The sequence below is a fragment of the Mobula birostris genome, chromosome 17, assembly GCF_030028105.1.
Source record: "Mobula birostris isolate sMobBir1 chromosome 17, sMobBir1.hap1, whole genome shotgun sequence".
In the NCBI taxonomy this organism is placed as follows: Eukaryota; Metazoa; Chordata; class Chondrichthyes; order Myliobatiformes; family Myliobatidae; genus Mobula; species Mobula birostris.
In genome coordinates this window covers 24,318,910-24,339,729 of record NC_092386.1, presented here as the reverse complement: position 1 = coordinate 24,339,729, position 20,820 = coordinate 24,318,910, and the positions used below count along the sequence as shown (strand labels likewise).

The window sequence follows — 20,820 nt, the reverse complement described above, 5'->3', positions numbered from 1 at the left end:
GGGGGGGAACTTGATCAAATAGATCGACATAACAAAATCATTAGTGCCACAGATAGGGTGGATAGTGGGAAACCTGCCTATAATGGAGATGTCTAAAACCAGAGGCATTGATTTAATTTGAGTAAGAGGGTTAGAGGGGATCTGAGGGGAGTTTTTTTTTATCCCTTCTAGAATCTGATTCCAGGCTACAATTTGAAACACTGGTGATCGGGGTAATTACTCTCAGAACACTTAAAAACAACTGGATGAGCATCTGAATCACCAAGGCAGAGAAGAAATCCTGAGATTCATCAGGATGTTGCCTGAATTAGAGAGCATGTCCTATGAGGAAAGGTTGAGCAAGTAAGGGCTTTTCTCGTTAGAGCAAAGGAGGATGAGAAATGACTTAATAGATGTGTACAAGAGGCATTGATAGAGTGGAAAGCCCGTGCCTTTTCCCAGGGCAGAAATGACCAATACGAGAGGGTATAATTTTAAGATGACTGGAAGAAAGTATAAGGGCAAAACCAGAGGTAGGTTTTTATTATACACAGAGAGTGGTGGGTGCATGGAATGTGCTGCCAGGGTGGTGGTAGAGACAGATACATAAGGGAGACTTAAGAGACTTAGGTAAGTACATGGATGAAAGAGGGAGGGAAGTGATGGATTAATCTTCGAATAGGTTAAAAGGTCATTACAACATCATGAGCCAAACGACCTGTACTGTGCTCTTCTATGTTCTATCGGACTATGGACCAAGTGCTGGTAAATGGGAACACTAAAGCTGGGTACCTGATTGTCACATAGACACAGTAACCTGAGGGACAAATCTGGCCATCTAACAAACGTAATTCCAGTTAATTGGGGCAGCCGCTCATTTGGGACAACTCTTAAAAGAACAAAAACTAATTGAGAAAATAATCAAGATTTCCTTCATTTATTTGAGATAATATGCTACAACTGGGACAGGAGACTGTTGCTGAACAGTTTCTAACTAGAATTAGTTACGTGGACTTGTGAGACAATTAGACAATACACCATGCTTGGAATGAACAGTTTTTAAATAGTGTCAGTTGCTTGTGTTTGTGTTCAAAAAGCAGTGATTTTTGTCACTGATAGTTGGCAAGAAATAAGCCATAAGACAATTCAAAACTGTTATGCTCACTGCAGTTTCAAGCATTCAGGCCTGGGCATGCCAGAAGCAGACAGGAGTGAAAATGAAAGAATTTCACTACTTCAACAAGTTAGGCACTATGAAGAATTTGAAGGTATGGACAATCATCTGGAATATTAGGCAGTCGACTATCTGCACTAGGTGTCTGCACTGATTTTATTCATTTACAGTCAATTAAGTGGGTCGGGGAGGAGATACATCTCTACCAGAGGAGATGTAAGGCTTTCCTTCCCTCTACAAGCCTGCAGGTCACCCTTGAGCAAGGTGTGGCACCTGCTTAGCCCACTGCTCAGGGTCACATGAAGACATGGGAGCAGGTGGTGGATGGTCGTATGAGTAGCTGGAGTATAACAAAAGTCCTGGTTACGTGACCACTGATGCTGGGAAAACAACATCTGAAGAGTATTGATAATGGTGAGCATCACCCTTCTTGTAAAGACACTGGCCAGAAGGCAATGGCAAACCACTTGTATAGAAAAATTTGCCAAGAACAAACAAGGGCAAAGACCATGTCATGCAACACGGCACAAAATGATGATGATGAAAGTTAATCAAAAGAATATGGCAGCATACACTGGATGATTTCTCCATTGATAAGTACTAGGAACTAATACACAGTTTTAAAGTCCTGTAGTAGCATTGGCAGTGTTCTAATTTCTTTTGTATTTCACTTAAGTACCTCATTGTTACTCAGTTAAACCGTAGTTTGTTTTTTTTACACCTTTGAACTATTTCTATGAAACTTTGGCTAATTCCGGCAGTTAATGTACTGGTCCCAATGTGTTCTAATTAACTGAATCCACGGTATATGCAAAAATAAGCACCTATCTATAAGAATATGGAAACCCGAAGTTAAGGATGAACTGGAAACACTCGGCAGGTTGGCCAACATCTGCTGAAGTGAAACAGAGTTATTGTATCAGGCTGAGAAACATGCAACAGAATTGGGAAATAAAACAAGTTACTTGCAGATTAGCAAATTTATTACATTCCCCACTCTCCCAGTTCTGAAAAGTTGTTGACTTAAATTATTAACTCCATTTTTGTTTCAATGGGTGCTACCTAAACTGCTGTGAATTCCGTAAGATCATAAGCTATAGGAGCAGAATTCAGCTATTTAGCCCATCAAGTCTGCTCCAGCATTTCATCATGGCTCATCCAATTTTCCCTCTCAGTCCAAATCTCCTGCCTTCTCCCTGTATCCCTTCATGCCCCGATTAATCAAGAATCTATCATCCTCTGCCTTAAGTGTACCCAATAACTTGGCCTCCACAGCTCCTGTGGCAATGAATTCCACAGATTCACTACTCTCTGGCGAGAGAAATTCCTCCCCATCACTGTTCTGAAAAGATGCCCCTCTATTCTGAGGCTGTCCCCTCTGGGGTTAGACTCTCCCACCATAGGAAACATCCTCTCCACATCCACTCTTTTGAGGCTTTTCACCATTCGATAGGTTTACATAGAACATAGAATAGTACAGCACAGTACAGGCCCTTCAGCCCACTACACTACCCTTATCTATATGTCTGGTCACCTCCTCAAAGAACTCTATCAGGCTTGTTAGACACGATCTGCCCTTCACAAAGCCATGCTGACTGTCCCTGATCAGACCATGATTCTCTAAATGCCCATAGATCCTATATCTAAGAATCTTTTCCAACAGCTTTTCCACCACAGACATAAGGCTGACTGGTCTATAATTACCTGGACTATCCCTACTATATTTTTTGAACAAGGGGACAACATTCTAGGTGTCCTTGTTCATCAGTCCCTGAAAGTAAGCATGCAGGTACAGCAGGCAGTGAAGAAAGCTAATGGAATATTGGCCTTCATAACAAAGGGAATTGAGTATAAGAGCAAAGAGGTCCTTCTGCAGTTGTACAGGTCCCTGGTGAGACCACAGCTGGAGCATTGTGTACAGTTTTGGTCTCCAAATTTGAGGAAGGACATTCTAGTTATTGAGGGAGTGCAGTGTAGGTTCACGAGGTTAATTCCCAGGATGGCGGGACTGTCATATGTTGAAAGATTGGAGCAACTGGGTTTGTATACACTAGAATTTAGAAGGATGAGAGGGGATCTGATTGAAACATATAAGATTATTAAGGGATTGGACACACTAGAGGCAGGAAACATGTTCCCAATGCAGATATAGATGGGGAAGTCCAGAACCAGAGGCCACAGCTTAAGAATAAGGGGTAGACCATTTAGAATGGAGTTGCGGAAAAACTTTTTCACACAGAGGGTTGTGGTTCTGTGGATAGCTCTGCCTCAGAAGGCAGTGGAGGCCAATTCTCTGGATTCTTTCAAGAAAGAGTTAGATAGAGCTCTTAAAGATAGCGGAGTCAAGGGATATGCAGGGAAGGCAGGAATAGGGTACTGATTGTGGATGATCAGCCATGATCACAGTGAATGCTGGTGCTAGCTCGAAGGGCTGAATGGCCTACACCTATCGTCTATTCGCCTCCCTCCAATCCTCCGGTACCATTCCCGTAGACAACGAGGACATAAAGATCCTAGCCAGAGGCGCAGCAATCTCTTCCCTCGCCTCATGGAGCAGCCTGGGGAATATTCCGTCAGGCCCTGGGGACTTATCCGTCCTAATGTATTTTAATAACTCCAACACCTCCTCTGCCTTAATATCAACATGCTCCAGAACATCAACCTCACTCATATTGTCCTCACCGTCATCAACTTCCCTCTCATTGGTGAATACCAAAGAGAAGTATTCATTGAGGACCTCGCTCACTTCCACAGCCTCCAGGCACATCTTCCCACCTTTATCTCTAATTGGTCCTACTTTCACTCCTGTCATCCTTTTGTGCTTCACATAATTGAAGAATGTCTTGGGGTTTTCCTTTACCCTACTCGCCAAGGCCCTCTCGTGCCCCTTTCTTGCTCTTCTCAGCCCCTTCTTAAGCTCCTTTCATGCTACCCTATATTGCTCAATAGACCCACCTGATCCTTGCTTCCTAAACCTCATGTATGCTGCCTTCTTCCACCTCACTTGTCACCCATGGTTCCTTCACCCTACCATTCTTTTTCTTCCTCACCGGGACAAATTCATCCCTAACATCCTGCAAGAGATCCCTAAACATCAACCACATGTCCAAAGTACATTTCCCTGCAAAAACATCATTCCAATTCACACCTGCAAGTTCTAGCCTTATAGCCTCATAATTTACCCTTCCCCAATTAAAAATATTCCTGTCCTCTCTGATTTTATCCTTTTCCATGATAATGCTGAAGGCCAGGGAGCAGTGGTCACTGTCCCCCAGATGCTCACCCACTGAGAGATCTGTGACCTGACCCGGTTCGTAACCTAATACTAGATCTAGTATGGCATTCCCCTCAACATACTGTGACAGGAATCCGTCCTGGACACACTTAACAAACTCTGCCCCATCCAAACCCTTGGAACTAATCAGGTGCCAATCAACATTAGGGAAGTTAAAATCACCCATAATAACAACCCTGTTATTTTTGCACCTTTCCAAAATCTGCCTCCCAATCTGCTCCTCGGTTTCTCTGCTGCTACCAGGGGGCCTACAGACTACTCCCAATAGAGTAACTGCTCCCTTCCTGTTCCTGACTTCCACCCATACTGACTCAAAAGAGGATTCTGCTACATTACCCACCTTTTCTGTAGCTGTAATAGTATCCCTGACCAGTAATGTCACCCCTCCTCCCTATCCCTTTTAAAGCACTGAAATCCAGGAATATGGAGAATCCATTCCTGCCCTGATGCCAATCAAGTCTATGTAATGGCCACTACATCATAATTCCATGTACGTATCTAAGCTCTCAGTTCATCACCTTTGTTCCTGATGCTTCTTGCATTGAAGTACACGCACTTTAGCCCTTCTACCTTCCTACCTTTACCCCCTATATTCTGCTTCTCTTTCCTCAAAGCCTCTCTATATGTTAGATCTGGCTTTACTCCATGCACTTTCAATGGGGTCACCCTCATTCTTCTGAATTCCAATGAATAGAGGCTCAGAGTCATCAAATACCCCTCATGTGACAAGCCTTTCAATACCAGAATCATTTTCTTGAATCTCCTTTAAACTCTCTCCGGTGCCAGCACATCTTTTCTTTGATAAGGGCCCAAAACTGCTGACAATACTCCAAGTGAGGCCTCACCAGTGCTTTATAAAGCCTCAACATTACATCCTTGCTTTTATATTCTAGTCTTCTTGAAATGAATGCTAACATCACATGTGCCTTCCTCACCACCGACTCAACCCATAAATGAACCTTTTGGGAATACTGCAGGAGGGCTCCCAAGTCCCTTTGCACCTCAGATTTCTGAATTTTGTCTCCATTTAGAAAATAGTCAACTTTCATTTTTTTCTACCCATGTGCATGACCATATACTTCCCGACACAGTATTCTATCTGCCACTTCTTTGCTCATTCTCCTAATCTTTCTAAGCCCTTCTGTAGCCTCTCTACTTCCTCAAAACTACTTGCTTCTCCACCTATCTTTGTATCTTCTGTAGACTTGGCCACAAAGCCATCAATTCATCATCCAAGTCATTGACATTTAACATTTTCTGTTTTTATTTAATTTATTTCTACTAGCTGTTTTCCTTCCTTGCTCTATATTATCCCTGATTCTTTGAATCCTGTGAAATAACTTTAAAAATCCAGATATACTCCATCCACTGGTACCCAGTCACCTACAGTGAAGAAAATCTGATTTTTCACTGCCATTTGTAGTTATAAGGTGGATCCCACTGTCAGAGGGTGCAGCTCTTTTTAGAGCCTCCTTTCCCTGTGAGATGTTTGTCACCACTTGAGAGTTTTGATATGATCCATTAGCTGTGCACTGCTCAGCTTTGCTTAGTACGGATGTGGTCTTGAAGTATAGCTTCTGAATGGCATCTCATTTTCAGGTATGCTGGGTACTACGTCTGACAATGTTCTCGACCTGCTATTCTGCATTTCTCACTGAGCCAGGTCTGGTCCTGTGGCTTAATAATGAAGGTACTTTGAGGAGTAGGACCAGCTATGAGATGTGTTTAATTGTAGAATACAAATTTGCTGCCTTTGAAGCCCCTCTATGTCTTCTAGACATGTAGTTTAGGATATAGTTTTGAGCTGTTAGATCTTTTCTGAATTCCTTCTCATCCAGCATGGTGAGGTCCGAATTAAATTTGAAGACAGAACAGTGCCTCAAGAATTTTGTTCACTGTTATTAACAATATCAAGGACAGATGCATCCTAAAATTAAGTTATTGAAATGATTCATCCTTTGTGTGTTGGTCATTTTATCTTCTACCATAAAATCAATATCGACAGCTGTTAGAAGAGGTGTCACCAAGCCACTGTGATTGATAGTACAGTCTTGGACACAGAATAAGCATGTTGGCCTCATTACTCTCAATGATTAAATGATGGTGCCCAGCATCAGCTGAAGGAGGTATTAAGCTGAAATGACACAACTGAGCAAGAATTCCAGAATGTTTTTTAAGAGTCTGCTAATTCAATTGGGTTGGGTGTGCCTTTGATACATTCAAAACATTTTCTTAGAAGTAAGTTTAGTGGTCATCTTTACCATTATCTTGTATTTTTATACATAGTGGCCTTATAAAACTTGGTGACTAGATAGGCTATTGCAGAAAAGTAAGAGTCAGCTGTGTGCTGTTTTCAAGAGCTGCATATAATCCAGCTGAGTCACTGATGTTTCTTTAAAGGATAGTTTTGATCAAACTCTCACTTACCTTGTGCCTAATTTCAACCCTGGATTCAACCTGCAACAAGCCCTTTACCAACATTACAATACTTTGGATATCAGAAAATGTATAGAATCTAACATATTCAATTTTACTGCAATGAAAGCAGCTCTCAATAACTACTACACTGCAAATAACTAATTACACAATGTTTTGGCTAACAACTTCTAGTACCAAATGCCAAACAGCAAGAAAATATCTGATTAGGATGAAAACTGATATCCAGTCTTGTATAAAACTTGAAATGTACCTTCATGTTGGATGCCTCTGTCTCGAGTTGTGTCAAATGGTTTGAGTTATCTTCTAATTCTTGTCGCAGATTTGAATTCTCCATTTTAAGTGCCTCAACTTGCTTCAGGAGCTGATCATATGAAGCTGATGATGTAGCCATCCTGAATGAGATGGTGACCTATTTTGGGGAGGGGGGGGGAGAGAAAACAAGAAATTCCAGCATTAGAACAGGATTTTTAAAAAACTGTTAATAGATATGCATTATACCTGTCTATAATCTACACACTTCAACTTTTATAAATGCAATACTTACTGCATATTGACTATAGGTAACGATACTTCCATTTTTTTTTCAAACTTTAACTTGTATATTTGACTTTTGAACTTCAGTGCAACAAAGATCACCCAGTCGAGCTGAACCTACAGAACCCTCTTCACAAACATTTGGGATTTTTTACCCAAATATTTCAATCACATCCAATATAACAGTCATGAGACACAAGACACAGAATTAGGGCTGTTTGGGCCATCGAGTCTACTCCGCCATTTAGACAAGATTAGAATAATTATTTACTATGATAACAATGCTGCTCAATACTTTTAGAATTTAATTTGGTGCCTTTATGTGTATGTTATGCAGCCTCAGGGAGCAAACCGAAGAATGAATAAGGATATTTTTGGCCATCATTCCCCATCCTTGCTGCAGGACATGCACTATCTCATGTGAGATCTTGCTGTGTTGATTTAAATTCCTCCAGAAAATTTGCAAAATACTGGTGGAGGGGAACAAACAAAAACTGAATCACATGACAAACAACATCATATGAAAAAAACTGAGATTCAACATTAAACAATTCTGAAGCTGAGGAGAGAGCTATAAAGCAGGGCCTTCATGTCTGGTACAGGGAGTGTTCCAGATATTCCCATGTATGGATGAGCATAAAAAGCTGGTCAACGGAAGGTTACAGAATACTGTTGGAGTGCATGCTTCAAATTCTTGGGGGATGTTGGATCAGCTCTTGACTAAAGGAGTCAACGTAGATGGATGGTCTTCACTTCAAAGCCCGAACCAATGTCTTTAATGGAAGTAAACCAGTGATTAGGAAATACTTGACCTAATTTAGCAGGAGGATGGGCACAAAGTTGAAACGTTTCCCACAAATATTTCAACTTTGTGCCCATCCTCTTGATAAATTAGGTTAAACCTTTCCCGAACAAAACCTGGCTCAAAGGAGTGAGTACTGAAATAAGCAGTGATAGGTTAATGGTGCTAGTTGGAAAGTGGTAATCCAAATGAAGTATGAAATGTTGTGAACTTCAGGTGGACCAAGGGTTCAAAGCAAGAAGTTGATTAATATCACAAATGAATGACTCACAGTAGAAATGGTCAGTTCTGATACTGAAAGTGGCAATGTGCCCAGATGTTGTACAATAATATTAATCCTCAAACACAAGAAAATCTACAGATGCTGGAAATCCAAAGCAACACACACAAAATGCTGCAGGAACTCAACGGGCCAGGCAGCATGTATGTGAAAAATTTACCACTCAAACCTCTTCCTTCTCACTTAAAACCTATCCCCTCTAGTTTTAGCCAACCTAACATGCAAGACAGACATTGGTTATCTTTCCAATCTATTTCTTTCAATTTCATATGCCTCTTATCATGTTATCCCTGAGCCTCCATCACTCCACAGGGAAAAAATCCAGCCTATCCAATCCCTCCTGGTATGATCTACAATCCAGGCAACATCTTTATACTGTTAGACAAAAACAGGAGGTAGCAAATCCAGGTGCCAAACAATATTAAAAAAAATAGAAAAGCAAAAGGGAGAAAAGAGGGAATTTCTCGCAGATATTGAGGCATCTTAAAAACTTAGAATAAAAGTGGTGAATGCAATTTTTTTTATAAAGCAATTTATGATGCATGAGAAAATACTTTCACAAAATCCAGGAAAAAACAATGTATTACTCTGCAAAATGTAAAAGGCCTCAACACAGTGGCATTTGTGAAATGCATCCCAAAAAGTCTATATATGCAGGCCCCACTTGGGAGGGCTCTTACACCCTTTACATACATGAGTAAAAATTTTTACATTACGTCTCCATCTAAATGTGCAATCATAGTAATTTATAATAACTTATAATAAATAGAATAGTCAATGTAACATAGAAATACACTCAAATCAGTGTGAGTTAATCAGTCTGATGGCCTGGTGGAAGAAGCTGACTCAGAGTCTGTTGGTCCTGGCCTTTATGCTGCAGTACCGTTTCCCGGATGGTAGCAGCTGGAATAGATCATGGTCAGGATGACTCGGGTCCCCAATGATCCTTTGGGCCCTTTTTTCACACCTGTCTTTGTAAGTGCGCATGCGCCGGTCGTGCATGCAGCCTGTTACAGTCGCTCCGTCTAGTTTTCTTACTTTTTAAACTTTTTTAACTTATGTTACTTGTTGGGTTTTTTTCACAGTAACACGTTGAAGCTGCACCCTCTCTAACATGCTGGTGGAGAGAGTTTTATTTGGGTTTTTAGCACTGGAAATAGTTCCATTCGGACACGTCTCATTAGCGAGGCAGCAGTATGGTCGCATTGTTTATTCCAGGGACCAGATGACTGCGCTTATGCTGGCCGGTTTAGCGAACAGAGCGGCAGACACCCCGGCTGAAATCTGGAGGAAAACACACAGAGGATGCAAAGGGGGATCAAAAAGGTGAGGGAAGAGGACCGGGTCGAGACAACAGAGGCTTATGGAGAAGTTATAAGCCGTGTCTTCCCTCTCTCATTATGGACAATGCGAGATCGCTGGGTAATAAAATGGACAAGTTGACGGTGCTAGTCAGGAGTCAGAGAACATTTTGGGAGAGCAATGTTATGTGTTTTACTGAAACGTGGCTGCATGAGGACATACCCAATCAAAACGTTTCCATAGAGGGCTTCCAGACCGTTCGGGCTGACCGGATTTGCACTGAGAGTGGTAAGTGTATAGGAGGGGGGCTTACTGTTCTGGTAAACAACAGATGGTGCAATCCTCGTCATATTACGATCAAGGAACGTGTTTGCAGCCCGGATATTGAACTTTTTGCTGTTGGACTCCGGCCATATTACTTGCCAAGGGAAATCTCACATACAATTGTGGTTGTTGTGTACATCCCTCCCTCTGCCAACCCGATGTCGACGTGTAACACCGTCATAGCCAGATTACAAACCCAGCACCTTCAACCATGTTACCATGGCTAGAACACTGCCCAACTTCACGCAGTATGTGAGCTGCACAACCAGTAGGGAGAGGACTCTGGATTTGATGTATGCTAACATTAAGTGTGCATACAGCTCCTCTCCCCTCCCCCCATTGGGAAGGTCAGATCACAACCTGGAGCATCTAAAACCCTTCTATGTGCCTCTGGTGAAGAGTAAACCTGCAACCTCGAGGACAGTGAGGATATGGTCAGAGGAGGCTTATGAGGCACTCCAGGGTTGTTTTGAGGTGACAGACTGGCAGGCACTCTGTGAGCCACATGGAGAGGATATTGATGGGCTCACAGAATGCATCACTGATTGCATCAACTTCTGTGCGGACTGCAATCTTCCGATAAGAACTGTCCTTCGTTATTCAAATAGCAAGCCATGGGTAACAAAGGACATTAAGGACATCCTGAATGCTAAAAAGAGGGCGTTTAGAGATGGAAATAGGGAGCAGCTGAGGGAAATACAGAGGGACCTGAAAGCCAGGATCAGGGAGGTTAAAGACAGGTACAGGAGGAAACTTGAGTGGAAACTCCAGCAGAACAACATGAGAGAAGTCTGGAGGGGGATGAGGACCATCACTGGGTTCCGGCAAACTAGTAACAGAGGAGCTGAAGGCAGTGAGGACAGGGCCAATGAACTTAACCTGTTCTTTAACAGATTTGACATTGTAGCCCCTGCCCATCCCCCACGAGTCATCTGTTGTCGGCCCCCAACCAACACATATTCCACTCTCCCCTCCTACCCCTCCTCACAGTCCCCCACCCTGCTCTCATGACTATATCCCTTCCCCACACGAAACCACCACGGTGGGCTTCACAGCTGAACAGGTGAGAAGACAGTTGAAACGTCTCAACCCAAGCAAGGCTGCAGGACCGGATGGTGTCAGTACCAGGGTGCTCAAAGCCTGTGCCCCTCAGCTATGTGGAGTACTGCGCCATGTATTCAACCTGAGCCTGAGGTTCCTGTACTGTGGAAGACGTTCTGCCTCGTCCCTGTGCCGAAGACGCCGCGCCCCAGCAGCCTCAATGACTACAGACCGGTGGCATTGACTTCCCACATCATGAAGACCCTGGAGAGACTTGTTCTGGAGCTGCTCCGGCCTATGGTAAGGCCACACTTAGATCCCCTCCAGTTCGCCTACCAGCCCCGACTAGGAGTTGAGGATGCCATCGACTACCTGCTGAAACGTGTCTACGCCCACCTGGACAAGCCAGCAAGCAGTGTGATGGTCATGTTTTTTGACTTCTCCAGTGCGTTCAACACCATCCACCCTGCTCTACTGGGGGAGAAGCTGACAGCGGTGCAGGTGGATGCTTTCCTGGCATCATAGATTCTTGATTACCTGACTGGCAGATCACAGTACGTGTGCTTGCAACACTATGTGTCCAACAGAGTGATCAGCAGCACTGGGGCTCCACAGGGGACTGTCTTGTCTCACTTTCTCTTCACCATTTACACCTCGGACTTCAACTACTGCACAGAGTCTTGTCATCTTCAGAAGTTTTCTGATGACTCTGCCATAGTTGGATGCATCAGCAAGGGAGATGAGGCTGAGTACAGGACTACGGTAGGAAACTTTGTCACATGGTGTGAGCAGAATTATCTGTCATAGTCATAATCATACTTTATTGATCCCAGGGGAAATTGGTTTTCATTACAGTAGCACCATAAATAATAAATAGTAATAGAACCATAAATAGTTAAATAGTAATATGTAAATTATGCCAGTAAATTATGAAATAAATCCAGGACCAGCTTATCGACTCAGGGTGTCTGACCCTCCAAGGGAGGAGTTGTAAAGTTTGATGGCCACGGGCAGGAATAACTTCCTATGACGCTCTGTGCTGCATCTCGGTGGAATAAGTCTCTGGCTGAATGTACTCCTGTGCCCTCCCAGTACATTATGTAGTGGATGGGAGACATTGTCCAAGATGGCATGCAGCTTAGATAGTATCTTCTTTTCAGACACCACTGTGAGAGAGTCCAGTTCCATCCCCACAACATCACTGGCCTTACAAATGAGTTTGTTGATTCTGTTGGTGTCTGCTACCCTCAGCCTGCTGCCCCAGCACACAACAGCAAACATGATAGCACTGGCCACCACAGACTCGTAGAACATCCTCAGCATCGTCCAGCAGATGTTAAAGGACCTCAGTCTCTTCAGGAAATAGAAACGGCTCTGACCCTTCTTATAGACAGCCTCAGTGTTCTCAGACCAGTCCAGTTTATTGTCAATTCATATCCCCAGGTATTTGTAATCCTCCACACTGACCCCCTGGATGGAAACAGGGGTCACCGGTACCTTAGCTCTCCTCAGGTCTACCACCAGCTCCTTAGTCTTTTTCACATTAAGCTGCAGATAATTCTGCTCACACCATGTGACAAAGTTCCCTACTGTAGCCCTGTACTCAGCCTCATCTCCCTTGCTGATGCATCCAACTATGGCAGAGTCATCAGAAAACTTCTGAAGATGGCAAGACTCTGTGCAGTAGTTGAAGTCTGAGGTGTAAATGGTGAAGAGAAAGGGAGACAAGACAGTCCCCTGTGGAGCCCCAGTGCTGCTGATCACTCTGTCGGACACATAGTGTTGCAAGCACACATACTGTGGTCTGCCAGTCAAGTAATCAAGAATCCATGATACCAGGGAAGCATCCACCTGCATCGCTGTCAGCTTCTCCCTTAGCAGAGCAGGGCCAATGGTGTTGAACGCACTAAAGAAGTCAAAAAACATGACCCTCACAGTGCTCGCTGGCTTGTCCAGGTGGGCGTAGACATGGTTCAGCAGGTAGACGATGGCATCCTCAACTCCTAGTCGGGGCTGGTAGGTGAACTGGAGGGGATCTAAGTGTAGCCTGACCATAGGCCAGAGCAGCTCCAGTACAGGTCTCTCCAGGGTCTTCATGATGTGAGAGGTCAGTGCCACTGGTCTGTAGTCATTGAGGCCGCTGGGGCGCGGCGTCTTCGGCACAGGGACGAGGCAGGACATCTTCCACAGCACGGGAACCCTCTGGAGACTCAGGCTCAAGTTGAAGTCATGGCGAAGTACTTCACATAGCTGACAGGCACAGGCTTTGAGCACCCTGGTACTGACACCATCCAGGCCAGCAACCTTGCTTGGGTTGAGACGTTTCAGCTGTCTTCTCACCTGTTCAGCCGTGAAGCCCACCGTGGTGGTTTCGTGTGGGGGAGGGGTATAGTCATGAGAACAGGGTGGGGGACTGTGAGGAGGGGTAGGAGGGGAGAGTGGAATATGTGTTGGTTGGGGGCCGACAACAGATGGCTCATGTGGGGGATAGGCAGGGGTCACAATGTCAAATCTGTTAAAGAACAGGTTAAGTTCGTTGGCCCTGTCCACACTGCCTTCAGCTCCTCTGTTGCTAGTTTGCCGGAACCCAGTGATGGTGCTCATCCCCCTCCAGACCTCTCTCATGTTGTTCTGCTGGAGTTTCCACTCAAGCTTTCTCCTGTACCTGTCTTTAGCCTCCCTGATCCTGGCTTTCAGGTCCCTCTGTATTGCCCTCAGCTCCTTCCTTTTTCCATCTCTAAACGCCCTCTTTTTAGTGTTCAGGATGTCCTTAATATCCTTTGTCACCCATGGCTTGTTATTTGAATACCAAAGGACAGTTCTTATCGGAACACTGTAGTCCACACAGAAGTTAATGTGAAAAAGACTAGGGAGCTGGTGGTAGACCTGAGGAGGGCTAAGGCACCGGTGACCTGTTTCCATCCAGGGGGTCAGTGTGGACATGGTGGAGGATTACAAATACCTGGGGATACGAATTGACAATAAACTGGACTGGTCAAAGAACATTGAGGCTGTCTATAAGAAGGGTCAGAGCTGTCTCTATTTCCTGAGGAGACTGAGGTCCGTTAACAACTGTCGGACGATGCCGAGGATGTTCTACGAGTCTGTGGTGGCCAGTGCGATCATGTTTGCTGTTGTGTGCTGGGGGAGCAGGCTGAGGGTAGCAGACACCAACAGAATCAACAAACTCATTCGTAAGGCCAGTGATGTTGTGGGGATGGAACTGGACTCTCTCACGGTGGTGTCTGAAAAGAGGATGCTGTCCAAGTTGCATGCCATCTTGGACAATGTCTCCCATCCACTACATAATGGACTGGGTGGGCACAGGAGTACATTCAGCCAGAGACTCATTCCACCGAGATGAAACACTGAGCGTCATAGCAAGTCATTCCTGCCTGTGGCTATCAAACTTTACAACTCCTCCCTTGGAGGGTCAGACACCCTGAGCCAATAGGCTGGTCCTGGACTTACTTCCTGGCATAATTTACATATTACTATTTAATTATTTATGGTTTTATTAGCATTTAAATATTTATGGTGCAACTAACAAAAACCAATTTTCCTCAGGGTCAATAAAGTATGACTATGACTATAAATATCCTGAATATATGTGAGGCTCTCAATTGTGCCCCTATAGAAAGTTCTTAGGATTTGAGGGACCATACCAAACTTCCTCAACTGTCTGAGGTGAAAGAGGTGCTGTTGTGCCTTTTTCTCCACACAACTGGTGTGTACAGACCACGTTAGGTCTTAGGTGATGTGGGTGATGTGGATGCTGTGGAATTTGTTGACACATGCAGCTGTGGAGGACAGGTCGTTGGGTGTATTTAAGGCAGAGATTGATAGGTTCTTGATTGGATATGGCATCAAAGGTTACAGGGAGAAGGCCGGGAACTGGGGTTGAGGAGGAGATAGAAAAAAGGATCAGCTATGACTGAATGGCAGAGGAGACTCGATGGTCCAGATGGCCTAACTCTGCTCCTATATCTTATAGAGTGTAACTTAAAGCTGTTTACCCTCTCAGCCCCAGATCCACTGATGTCAATAGGGGTTAGCCCGTCACCATTCTTCCTGTAATCCACAACCAGCTCCTTTGTCTTTGCGACATTGAGGGAGAGATTGTTTTCTTGACACCACTGTGTCAGAGAGATGACTTCTTCCCTGTAGGCCACCTCGTTATTGTTTGAAATTAGGCTAATCAACGTAGTGTCGTCAGCAAACTAAATTAGCAGATTAGAGCTGTGGGTGGCGACACAGTTATGGTTATACAAGGAGTAAAGGAAGGGAACTTAGTGCACAGTCCTGAGGTGCTCCTGTGTTGAGAGTCAGAGGGGTGGAGGTGAAGGAGCCCACTTTTACCGGCAATCTGACAGGAAGTTCAGGATCCAGCTGCACAAGGCAGGGTCAAGGCCAAAGTCTCTGAGCTTCCTGTCAAACCTGGAGGGAATTATAGTGTTGAATGCTGAAATGAAGATGTTTTGGAGAACATTTGGATTACCAGGAGGAAGTATTTGAAGCCTTAGAGCACTTTAAGGTGGATAACTTCACCAGCACTTGAACTGGTACATTGGTGGACTTTGAGGGAGGGTGGCATGTTGAATACCGGGTGAAATGCTAAGTCTTTGGGGTAAGTGCAAGTCTATGTCTTTGCTATTGCCTATCTCACACTTGTGCTTGGTGATGGTGCTGATGCTTGCTTTTCTTTTTGCCAGTGGGGGGAGGAGGAATTGTTGCTCGCTGCCGCTTACGCGCAGGAGGAGGGAGCTGGTGGGGGGGGGACGACTTTAGGGTTCTGACATTTAACTGTCATTCATTCTCTGGAGCACTTCTCTGTTTTCGTGGATGTTTGTGAAGAAAGAGCATTTCAAAATTATATTGTATACATTTCTCTAACATTAAATTGGATGTTTGAACCTTTGAACCTTCAGAGGAGGAATTGTGGAAGTCCCTGCAGATATACTTGTTTCACTGATAGCCAGTGGTCAAGTTTACAAAGACAGGAAGGTGACTAATGTTCCATTGTTTGGGGAGATTAGCAAGGACAAGCCAGGGACTTACAAGCAGTCAGCCTGACATCAGTCGTGTGGAAGTTATCGAAAGCAATTCTAAAGAACAGGATCTAACAACATCTAGATAGACAAAGTTTGATTAGGAAATATCAGCATGGCTTTGTTCATGGGATGTCATGCTTGATGAAGCTCTTACAGATTTCTGAAGCAGCCAAAAAAAATAGATGAGGGAAGGGCAGTGAATATTGTCTATCTGGACATTAGCCATGCTTTCAACAAGTTCCTGTTTGGTTGACTGGTCTGGAAAGTTGGATCCATGGAAGTTATGAGGAGATCAGGGCACAGGACTTGAGAGTGCGAGTACAAAAGGAGGTTAATCTCAGGTTTTTTTTTGTGAATTTCACCAAAGAAAAAGAGGCACATTTGCAAATAGAAGTTAATAATTGATAAGCTAATTAGCTAATTGGCAGTAGCCAATAAAAAGTTAGGGTAAAGCAAAACAGCCATGTCAGAGTAGGCCAGTTTCTGTGAGTGGAGATCAGATGTTTTGGCATGAAGAGGTGAGTAAGGGACCTGGGTGTGGGAGAGAGAGGAGCTCTTTAGGGAAAAAGACTTCAGTAAGAAGGCATAGGTAAGGTTGTGGGCGTGGCTGTGTTGAGAAGTACTAAAACATTGGTTTTGAAAGCTATAGTGGGCAGAGGCTAATGTTAGGTTTATATAAGGTTTCCTTCTTTCTTTTGCAGAATTAGAGCAATAGGAATGGCAGTCAGTGGTATGCTCCTCTTGCAACATGCAGTAAATCTGGAAGACCCCCAGTATTCCGGATAACTACACTTGTGTGAAATGCATCTGGCTACAGCTCCTTATAGACAGTGTTAGGAACTGGAGCTGGATGAAATATCATTCATTTGTGAGGCTGACAGGAGTTACAGAGAGTAGCCATTCCTAGGCTGGATCATGCAAGTAGCTGGTGACTGTTAGGAGACAGAAGGGGAATAGATGTACTGTTTTGGATACTGCTCAGGTGTGGGCAGGATAACCTTCAGATTGGTGGATCACTGGGATCTTTTCAGGGGAAGGCATTACCTGTACAAAATGATCAGTTACATCTAAACTCAAGAGGGACCAATGTCCATGTGGGCAGGATTGGCTGCTTTATGTTTTGGAGTTTAGCTATTTCAGAACAAATAGGAGGGAGATGGGGGGGGGGTTGGGGCAAGGAATAATATTGCTAATCTGGAATAGTACCACAAAAAGGAGGATCATGGAGGGATAACAAGTCAATGTGTCAATGTGCATGGAAGTCAGGAAGGGAGTAATCACCCTGCTGGGAACATTCTGTAGCCACTAGAAACAGATGGTAGGTAGATTTATGGAAAGGTGCAAAAATAGCTTAGTTGTTGTCATGGACGACTTCAAGTTCCCCAATATTGATTAAAACCTCCTTCGTGCAAAAGATTTCATTGGGCAAAATTTGTGTGTGTCCAGGAAGGCTTCCTGACACTAGACAGGCTGCCTGGAGGAGAGTCATCCTGGTACTAGGCAATGAACCTGGTCAGGTGTCAGGTCTTTTGATGGGTGATGTGTAGGAGACACTGATCACAACTCCTTGATCTTTAATATAGCATTGGACAAGAACAGAAGATGTGGGAAAGCATTTAATTGGGAAGGATTAATTATACTGTTATTAGGTAGGAATTTGGGAGCTAAATTGGGAGCAAATGTTCTCAGGGAAATGTACAGCAGAAAGTGGAGGCTGTTAAGGGAGTATTTGCATAGGTTTTTTGATAGATTTGTCCCATAGAGACAGGGAAAGGATGTTAGGGTAAGGGAACCATGGTTGACGAGAGATGGAGCATTTAAACAAGAGGAAGGACAAAGAATACTTGAAGTTTTGGAATCAAACTCAGACGAGGCTCTTGAGAATTAAGGTAGACAGGAAGAAATTTAGGGACTTGGCAGAGCTAGAAGGGGAAACAAGAAGGTCGAGTAGGATTAAGGAAACTCCAGGTGTTTTACAAGCACTTGAACAGGAAAATGACAAGAGTAAGGGTAGGAACATTTGGGGATAATGGGGGGGGGGGAGAACATGTCTAGAGGAGCAGGTGTATGTAGAGAATTTCCTTAATACTGAAGTAGAAGTGGACCCAATGGGAATGATGGATGGATCGATGGTTGGAGTAGGTTTAGGGGCTATGATGTGCTAGTTGGGTGTGTGTAGGAAGAACTAGGTGGACCAGAACTTGCTGAGGAGAAGACGGACAAAAGGGAGCAGGTTACCTAAAACTGGAGAATTTGATACTCATGCTGTCATGTTGCAGACTACCCAGGCAGAATGAGATACAGTTCCTTTGGTTTGCATGTAGTTTCACCCCAAATGCAAGCAACAGAAACAGTACCTCGTATTCCAGACCCTGTCACTACTTCCACCCTTCCTTCCTTCACAGTGACTTCATTCATTATGACTTTCTGCTTGACCGCATAAGTAGCTTTCTGGATCTTATCTAGTTTTCCATTAGCAAAGTGTTTTGCATTACTGAAAATTAGCAAGCAACCACTGCATGAAAGAACTAGAAACGGAAGTATTATGGCTTTCCCATTTGTTTGACAATCATACAATAACAAGTTTATCTCAACTTGACCAAGGGCCAATACCCTGAAGATCAATCAGGCAATGAAAACCATGCTATATAATTTATGATCTCTCCAAAGAATTGGTACTGTCATTCTTTAACAATATGGCCCCATAGGTACAAAATGTGATTCTTTGATATTGCTGAAAGCCATTTAGTTATATCAAAATCACCAACTTCAAATAATTAAAAACTATGTGTCATAGCGTAGAGAAAACTTGCTCCTAGGCCAGTTAATTTTCCTCATAGTTAGAGCAGACGGAAGAGACACTCAAATAAACAAAAGAAATTCTGCAGATGCTGGAAATTCAAGCAACACACATCAAAGTTGCTGGTGAACGCAGCAGGCCAGGCAGCATCTCTAGGAAGAGGTGCAGTCAACGTTTCAGGCCGAGACCCTTCGTCAGGACTAACTGAAGGAAGAATGAGTAAGGGATTTGAAAGTTGGAGGGGGAGGGGGAGATCCAAAATGATAGGAGAAGACAGGAGGGGGAGGGATGGAGCCAAGAGCTGGACAGGTGATTGGCAAAAGGGGATACGAGAGGATCAAGGGACAGGAGGTCCGGGAAGAAAGATGGGTGGGGGGGGACCCAGAGGATGGGCAAGAGGTATATTCAGAGGGACAGAGGGAGAAAAAGGAGAGTGAGAGAAAGAATGTGTGCATAAAAATAAGTAACAGATGGGGTACGAGGGGGAGGTGGGGCCTAGCGGAAGTTAGAGAAGTCGATGTTCATGCCATCAGGTTGGAGGCTACCCAGACGGAATCCTCCAACCTGAGTATGGCTTCATCTTTACAGTAGAGGAGGCCGTGGATAGACATGTCAGAATGGGAATGGGATGTGGAATTAAAATGTGTGGCCACTGGGAGATCCTGCTTTCTCTGGCGGACAGAGCATAGATGTTCAGCAAAGCGGTCTCCCAGTCTGCGTCGGGTCTCGCCAATATATAAAAGGCCACATCGGGAGCACCGGACGCAGTATATCAGCCCAGTCGACTCACAGGTGAAGTGTTGCCTCACCTGGAAGGACTGTTTGGGGCCCTGAATGGTGGTAAGGGAGGAAGTGTAAGGGCATGTGTAGCACTTGTTCCGCTTACACGGATAAGTGCCAGGAGGGAGATCCGTGGGGAGGGATGGGGGGGACGAATGGACAAGGAAGTTGTGTAGGGAGCGATCCGTGCGGAATGCAGAGGTGGGGGGGGAGGGAAAGATGTGCTTAGTGGTGGGATCCCGTTGGAGGTGGCGGAAGTTACAGAGAATAATATGTTGGACCCGGAGGCTGGTGGGGTGGTAGGTGAGGACCAGGGGAACCCTATTCCTAGTGGGGTGGCGGGAGGATGGAGTGAGAGCAGATGTACGTGAAATGGGGGAGATGCGTTTAAGAGCAGAGTTGATAGTGGAGGAAGGGAAGCCCCTTTCTTTAAAAAATGAAGACATCTCCCTCGTCCTAGAATGAAAAGCCTCATCCTGAGAGCAGATGCGGCGGAGACGGAGGAATTGCGAGAAGGGAATGGCGTTTTTGCAAGAGACAGGGTGAGAAGGGGAATAGTCCAGATAGCTGTGAGAGTCAGTAGGCTTATAGTAGACATCAGTGGATAAGCTGTCTCCAGAGACAGAGACAGAAAGATCTAGAAAGGGGAGGGAGGTGTCGGAAATGGACCAGGTAAACTTGAGGGCAGGGTGAAAGTTGGAGGCAAAGTTAATAAAGTCAACGAGTTCTGCATGCGTGCAGGAAGCAGCGCCAATGCAGTCGTCGATGTAGCGAAGGAAAAGTGGGGGACAGATACCAGAATAGGCACGGAACATAGATTGTTCCACAAACACAACAAAAAGGCAGGCATAGCTAGGACCCGTACGGGTGCCCATAGCTACACCCTTAGTTTGGAGGAAGTGGAAGGAGCCAAAGGAGAAATTATTAAGAGTAAGGACTAATTCCGCTAGACGGAGCAGAGTGGTGGTAGAGGGGAACTGATTAGGTCTGGAATCCAAAAAGAAGCGTAGAGCTTTGAG

General features: G+C 44.5%; 1 protein-coding gene across 6 annotated transcripts in view; it reads right to left on the bottom strand.

Moving 5' to 3' along the window:
• apc (APC regulator of WNT signaling pathway) overlaps positions 1–20,820 on the bottom strand; it is a 210,190-nt gene that overhangs the window by 120,569 nt on the left and 68,801 nt on the right. For 5 of the 6 annotated variants that reach the window (XM_072281388.1, XM_072281392.1, XM_072281389.1 and 2 more), the window contains one exon: positions 7,138–7,296. In XM_072281388.1, the coding sequence (XP_072137489.1) occupies positions 7,138–7,278 (141 nt within the window). In that variant the 5' untranslated portion in view covers positions 7,279–7,296. Of the gene's footprint in view, positions 1–7,137; positions 7,297–20,820 lie in introns of those variants that run through there. The other variant, XM_072281393.1, reaches the window with a different exon arrangement.